The sequence below is a fragment of the Limulus polyphemus genome, unplaced genomic scaffold (assembly GCF_000517525.1).
Source record: "Limulus polyphemus unplaced genomic scaffold, Limulus_polyphemus-2.1.2 Scaffold405, whole genome shotgun sequence".
NCBI classification, from domain to species: Eukaryota; Metazoa; Arthropoda; class Merostomata; order Xiphosura; family Limulidae; genus Limulus; species Limulus polyphemus.
Window position 1 is genome coordinate 569,295 of NW_013666015.1, and position 7,669 is coordinate 576,963.

A 7,669-nucleotide genomic window follows, 5' to 3' on the forward strand; every position below is an offset into this window, starting at 1 on the left:
GACTAGAGGAAAGGCAGCTAGTCATCACCACCCACCGCCAACTCTTTTACCAACGAATAATGGGATTGACCGTCACATTATAACGCCCCCACGGCTGAAAGGGCGAGCATGTTTGGTGTAACGGGGATTCGAACCCGCGACCCTCAGATTGCAAGTCGAGCGCCTTAACCACCTGGCCATGCCGGCCTTGTATTTAGTAGTATCACTTATATTGTGTAAAAGGATTTTAGGGACACCGTATGATAAAAGTTAAATTTCAGTAATCAAACATTAGAAAAAGGCACATAAATGCTTTGACCATTTTCATAAGTCACAAAGAATGTCTAATCATAGCCTATAATGAAACAAAAAAGGCATTAAATATCATTAGAATCGAAAGGTACTTTCTGCATAAGTTTATCAAATGGAAAAACCTCAGTTATGGAATACTTTTTGAAAATATTTCAGTCGAATGTTTTTAGAGCTTTCTAAAAAATAACGATCATAAGTATTCGTTATTAACTGTGCAAGAGCACTACTCAACCTACGTGATACTTAGTGGACAAGATAAATGAATATTTTGGTATGAGTAAAGGTTATCTGTGCACTTTCAACTTTCAAAGATATTATCGATTTTATTAATGTGCCTTCACTTGTTGCAGTGCAGATAACAATTTAAGTGTAAATATTTCCTTAAATAAACTGAGTTTTCCCCCGTACGAAATTTCACTGAAATCCTCTAATAAGCTGCTCTACTTTCTATACGAAATTTATAGCTTTTATGATTCGGTTAGCGAGAAGCATATAATTGGTGAGTGAGTGTAATGATTTTACCTCATTTACTTTTTTTTTAATTGGAACAATATTTGGTAACTATCAACCAACCAGCAGCTATGATGAAAACACGCTTGATTGTCAGACCGAATAGTGAGATTTGACCGTCACTCTTATAAGGCACTCACGTCCCCAAATTGCAGAGCACCACTATAAAAGTCTCAGTTGGTTTAATGCATTTATCTTAGCCAAAAATGTTTCTTTGTTTGAAGTTAAACAATAAAGCTACACAATGGGCTATCTGTGCTCTTCCCACCACGGATGACCCCCAGTGGCACAGCGGTATGTCTGCGGACTTACGACGCTAGAAATCGGGTTCCGATACCCATGGTGGGCAGAGCACAGATAGCCCTTGTGTAGCTTTGGGCATAATTAAAAACAAACAAACAAACCCACCACGAATATCAAAACCCAGTTTCTAGCGTTGTAAGTCCGCAAACATACCGCTGTGCCACTGGGGACCCCAAAAACGTTAACATTATTTATGAGATTTAGAATTGTGATAGCTATATTCAAAGACCAAACACCACACTTTGTTGGCCGGGCGTGGCCTAGATATTAGCATACTGGGCTGTGAATCCGATGGTCACTTGATTCGCGCCCCATTGCCGAAACACTCGCACTCCGTACTTAGAAGCCGAAGATGCATTGTAAGAGGTATGAACATATTCCACTGTGCAATTAGAGTCGCCCAAATTTTGGCAGTGAGCCTGTGGACTAGCTGCTTCCTTTCTAGTTATCAGTTCAAAATTAGAGGCTCTGGCATAGTCTGGTGGTTAAGGCGCTCGAATTGTAATCTGCGGGTCGCGGGATCAAAACTAGTCGCCAAACATGCTTGCTCTTTCAGGCGTGGGAGTGCTGAGTGCTATAATGTGACACAAATCCCACTGTTTGTTGGTAAGGAGAAGCCCAAGTGTTGGTGGTGGGTGGCGTTGACTAGCTGACTTCTCTCTAGCTTATTACTTCAAAATTAGGGACGGCCAGTGCAAATAGCCTTCGAATAGTTTTGCGCGAAACATTGAACAAACAAAAAATTAGTTACGTCGGTTAGAGATAGCTCTTGTGTAGCTGTTTGTGAATATCGAAAAAGAAACAAAACTTGTTAGTTGTATGTTAAATAAAGAACTAAAATGATTGTATCAACCAGCATATTTTATTAAACCAAAAATATATCTTTGTTTGTTTGTTTTTTATCTCAGGAAAAACAAACGATGGCGAAGAAGATGGTTAATATTTTGGACCTTGTAAAAACTCCTGCCATGCGAAAGAGAAGCCTAATCATGTTCGGCGTTTGGTATGTGTTATCCAACTTGATGGATTATTCGCATAAACAAAAAAACTGTCGTTCATATCAAATTATATTCGTCATACTTTCGTGCACTAAACTTAAGCAGTCAGATCTTAATCTTGTTGAAATTCTGAGGACGTAAATGGAATTTATAGTGCAGAATTACAATAAAAATGATCGATCTCAAATACCTTAAAATATTACGGACATTACCCATGGTGGATAGAGCGCAGATAGCCCATTGTGTGGGTTTGCATAGTAACAACAATTCTTAAGTCAAATAGTTCTTCCCATCAGAGTAGGCTCTTACTAGTTTCTCACACAATTTATCAAATTCCGTAAACAAAGATATATTTTGAAATTAAAGATAACTTTTTTTTTTTACAGTTATTGATATGTTGTTTGTACAGGTTTGTCGACTCCTGTGTCTTTTACGCCATTGCTCTTGGAACCACCGACTTAGGAGGAAATCCATTTGTTAATTTTTCTGCTGTAGCGGTCGTCGACTTTCCTGCTGGCGTCGCCTGTATTTTTATTCTTCGACACTTTGGAAGAAGAACACCGATAATGGCATCTCTAATGACTGTTGCTTTGGCATGCTTAATATCTGCCGCCCTTCCTGAAGGTACCTAGAAATGAGATTTCTAAGGTTTTAAATCTTTCTAAACATAGATGCAACTGAGAAAGCGATGTATAAGCATTACTAGCAAAAACATTGTATAACAAACAAGGCTGAACTGTGTAAAGTTGTCACAGAATAAATATTTACTGCACACAAATATTTTCACAAACTTGCAACAAAATTAAAATTAAAATAAAGTGCAATTCGATTGTTACATTGTATACCGAACAGTATAATGAAGAAGTATAAAATTAGAGTCAAACCATTTTCCACAGAAAATTTAACTGGCTTTGTTGTATTTGAGCAGATCCCAACTGGATTCGAATACTCCTAGCAATGTTAGGTAAGTGTGGTATATATTCGGCTTTCCTCATTACGTACGTGTGGACAGCAGAGCTCTTTCCCACTGTCATCCGCAGCCTCGGCCTCAGCACCAGCTCTATGAGTGCCAGACTTGGCTCCATTACGTCGCCATTTTTGGGCCATCTAGTAAGTATATTTTCAGCATGCGTGGATAAATAAATAAAATTTCTCAGGAAGTTCAGCTTGTGAATGTTGTTCCAATAAAACAGATTCTCTTTTGTTAAGGCTTAAGCAACTCAAATCACATATTTTATGTAACAAAATATAAACAAGAGGAGTCATAAAGAACTAAGTGTTTTTTGTTTTGTTGTTGTTCTTGGCTCTAGTGACTTTTAATATATACTAAAACGTGCTCGTTTATTATATTATAAGCATATTATAATCAGCCTCTTTAAAACGACAAACCAGTTATAGTTAGTTAAGTTTGTTATAGTATTTTAATCGTGATCTTGTATGACATATAACAGAAAAGGCTATTTTAGCTTCCACACTATATATAGATAGATAATGTTATAATGTTCAACACAATATACATCCTATCGTATAGCGCTCCGTTTATTATTAAGATGAGACTGATTTATTAATTAATACCGCGTCTTACTCTTTAGTGGTATAAATGTTCATTGAAGGGCACCTGTTAATTCAGTCACGATATATATGGTGAAGAGTAATGGTTAAGGGTCACTAGCCGGTTATAAACACAATTCACATTATTCCACTGCTAGGGTAAACTCACTCATCGTTCCGTACCATTTGTGGTGTGTGGAAGTCTTCCGTTGGTGGTCGGAGTAACTGTGCTGTTTCTTCCCGAATGTCACCATCACATGATGGACACAATAGAAGAAGTAGAAGGTCATAGAAAGTAAGTTAACACTATTTGTTGGTTAAGAAACTAGGAAGTTGACAGGTTTTCATGTGTGTAATCCAGGACAGCCAATAGGTATCGGCTTAATTAACAGTTTTCGCGCTATGTTGGTTTATAAGATGGAATCACTCGTTACAGACGGAGTAGCGGACAGATAGAACAAAAAATGTACATTAAATGGTCAACGTATTGGGGCTGCTGGCGGCAGATACCAAAGTTAGGACGAACGATATTAATAAATCTCATTGTTTATCTTTACTTTGATTCCCGTTTTGTTTTACTAGAAGAAATATCATGAAAATAACCAGTCCACACCACAAAACAAACATAAAAGATGACTCATGTTTACAGGGAGACTCTTCAACCCTGAAATTGCCGAATTATTATTTTTTCGTTCTGTTTAATGCTGTCGGAATATGCGTCACATGGAGTAATTTTATGTTTTTGCCTATTAAAACATTTAATGTAAATAAATGTCTGGAGAAATATTTTATTTTCTATGTACAATATACAAGAATCTGTATCAGTTATCAGTGGTAATAATTCCAATAATGATAACATTCTTTGTTCACATTGTTGTGCGATCCACATATTATTAAGGTTCTTGTATCCAACAAAGTCATTATCTCACATGGAATTTGTTGCATAAATAGTTCTAAAATGTTTCAAAAATCTATGGATCTATATGGACTTCCATCGGTAATTTTACGGTTAAGAAAATAAATACTTACTCAGTATAATATATATTTAGTGCTTCAAAGTTTGTTTTGTATTTTCGAACAAATTAAAAGCTTGAATGAGATTTTAGACGTTGTTCATTCTAATAGAAAAGTTAGCCTAACAACATAATCAGTTATTCCCAAGAATCTCGCGGTGCTCAAATGATATATATCAATATTTTTACTTTCATACCACTACTTGTAAAGAAATAGAATGATTTTATAGATTGCCATTGTTAGAAATATAGGCCCCACGGTTCAAGTTTACGGACTTACAATGCTAAAATCCGAAGTTGATTCCCTGCCTGTGGACAGAACAGAGATAGCTCATTGTGTAGCTTTGCGCTAAAACAACAACATAAACATAAGCGGTATGTTTGTAGATTTACAACTCTAGAAACCAGGTTTCGATACCCGTGGTGGGCAGAGCACAGATAACCTTTTGTGTAGCTTTGTGCTTAACTACAAACATACAAACAAATAAACAAGCGAATTAGTTGAAATGTAATTATGAGGAACGTACTGCTTAATACTATAAGTGTCTGAAAAGTTTTTATTAACACACACAGTAAAGATTATGTGTTACATTTGTTTCTTGAATTCAAGAAATTTTGAAACCTTTTAGAATGTATAAAAGTGGGTAAATCTCAGGTAAACAGACCCACTAACCCAAGAACTTACATAAGGTGGACCGTTGTTTTTCAAAGGATGAATTGGGAAGTTTTGTAATTAAAAATGCACATTAATTCATCCATGAAAATGAAACGTTTTACCTTCCTAAAGTTCTTGGGTTATCAATGTCTTTAGTAGCGATGTCATTATTTTCTAAATTATTCATAACTCAAAGCAGCTGGCTTATTTCAGAGCTCAGTGTTGTCCATTATACATGCTAGTAACTCAGATTAAGCTATAGATTTTCTTATTAACACTAGAAATTGAATTAATATTTTAAATTAAATCACTACACATTATATATACCCTGTAATGATCAAACGAAGAAAATGAGACATCTTTTAACTTTGCTTTCAGAATACACAAAATCGAACTTGAAAATATTTACCCTAATAAGACTGGGCGAGAGCAAATCGAGTCGCACAAAGTAAATGTTTTTATTAAGTTAAATAGAATAAATATTTGGCAGAAAATTATTAGTAAAAAAAATATATAAAAAAACACTGTTACAATATAAACACTTCTCTCAAATGCTTTTACACCAAAAACTATCCGGGTATCACATAATTAAAAATTAAATACAATTTAGAAAAGATCTTGTTCTGAGATGCACGATGTGGAGTACGTATATAGAACAAGAAAAATTATGACAAAAAACTGAAAGTATATATTTGTCTTTTTGTTTGTATTTCAGTGATATAGAAAATTCATCGTATCCACCACCAGTAATGAAAAATGAAATTGAAGAAGTAGACCCTTTGACAGTTCAGATGTTGTAGAACTACATTGCATAAATGTGACACATACGTGTTAAAACTAGTCCACAGATCGGAGACGAAGCTCCTTGTACGCAGAAGATGTGGTAATAATGCAAGTCTGTCTTCTTCCCAAACAGTATGGGATTCAGATTAGGAGTGTCCACTAATTACGGGAACTACTTTTTAAACTATTAAAAAACGAATTTTCTATTTTTGAACATATCTAGTTTGATCATATGTAGAGTTTTTAACGAAATAAAATATCGTGACATATTTTTACGTACAACTATAGCAGTTAAACCTGTCATATTTAACAAAAACGTTTCATAAAACTATCATTAAATCAAATCGATTAAAGCAACAAAAAGCCTGATGATAATTTAGACCATATTATTATTTACTGGCTTACATAATAATAGTGAGTTAAAGTATTTCAAGCATAACCTGTCTGTTGAAACGCAATTTATATCAGTCACTCATGTTACGTTATTGGAACTACTTTTTATACAAGAACATCCGGAAGTTTGATGATGAGGAATAAACTTTGAGACTAATAAAGTTCAGAGACGGCTAGAATAGGTAATGAATAAGCTTCATTATAATTTTAACGCAGTAACCTGATAATGACAAAAACCTTGTCGAAATGTTGTACATTTGTTACCGTGTTAAACTTGTCATAACGTTTTCTACGTTAAACATTCAAATCGTCTCTAAATTTGAATAAACATCAGGAATAAATCTTCATATTGGGTTTATTAATTAAAAGACGGCCCCTTGATTGAAAATTTTGAATCATATAATGATACGTCTATCTGAGAGGGTTATATGAGTAACGCCATCTAGCGGGAAAGAAGCATTTTTCTGTACAATGTTTTTTTAATAATTATATGTATAACTACTTATTTACAAATAAATAATAATTTTGGGAATGTTATCCTAAATTTTTGCAGTTTTGCTACCCACTAACGAGTAAGTTAATTTATGACAATTATGTGTATGTGAGTTATTCATCATTACCTGGAATACATTGAGTTGCAATATATAACACACACGTAGGTTTAATCTAAAACTTCCATGCAGTAAGGAATGGACAAAACTAATATGCCTAAAAGTAAAAAAAAAAATTCTAGCGTTATAAGTCCGCAGACATACCGCTGTGCCACTGGGGAACTACTCGAGGACTATGTGCACTAGCTATCCCGAATTTACCAGTGACAGACGAGAGGGAAGGCAGCTAGTCAATACCACCCACCGCCAGCTCTTGGGCTACGCTTTTACCAACGAATAGTGGGATTGACCTTCACATTATAACGCTTCCACGGCTGAAATGGCGAACATGTTCGGTGAAGAGAATTTGAAACCGCTACCCGTGAATTGCGAGTCGAGCACCCTAACCACCAGTCAATGCGAAACCCCTGATGCAAGTGGACGCCAACCGTGTACCCTTGGATTTACAGTCCGGCACATTAACTACTAAGCCACGCCCAGCCAAATATGAATGAAATCAGAGTATTGATGTTTAAATAATGTAACTAGATATAATAAACCAACACTTTCGTTTCCAGAATA

The 7,669-nt window shown here is 35.3% G+C and overlaps 1 protein-coding gene across 1 annotated transcript in view; it reads left to right on the plus strand.

Annotated features, from left to right (window-relative positions):
* Nucleotides 1–6,386, plus strand: part of LOC106458026 (organic cation transporter protein-like) — a 12,984-nt gene extending 6,598 nt beyond the window's left edge. Inside the window, exons 4-8 of the mRNA XM_022384146.1 lie at nucleotides 2,013–2,107; nucleotides 2,512–2,726; nucleotides 3,031–3,212; nucleotides 3,812–3,948; nucleotides 6,037–6,386. Coding sequence (XP_022239854.1) covers nucleotides 2,013–2,107; nucleotides 2,512–2,726; nucleotides 3,031–3,212; nucleotides 3,812–3,948; nucleotides 6,037–6,121 — 714 coding nt within the window. The 3' untranslated portion in view covers nucleotides 6,122–6,386. The remainder of the gene's footprint in view (nucleotides 1–2,012; nucleotides 2,108–2,511; nucleotides 2,727–3,030; nucleotides 3,213–3,811; nucleotides 3,949–6,036) is intronic.
* Nucleotides 6,387–7,669: the final 1,283 nt, after the last annotated feature.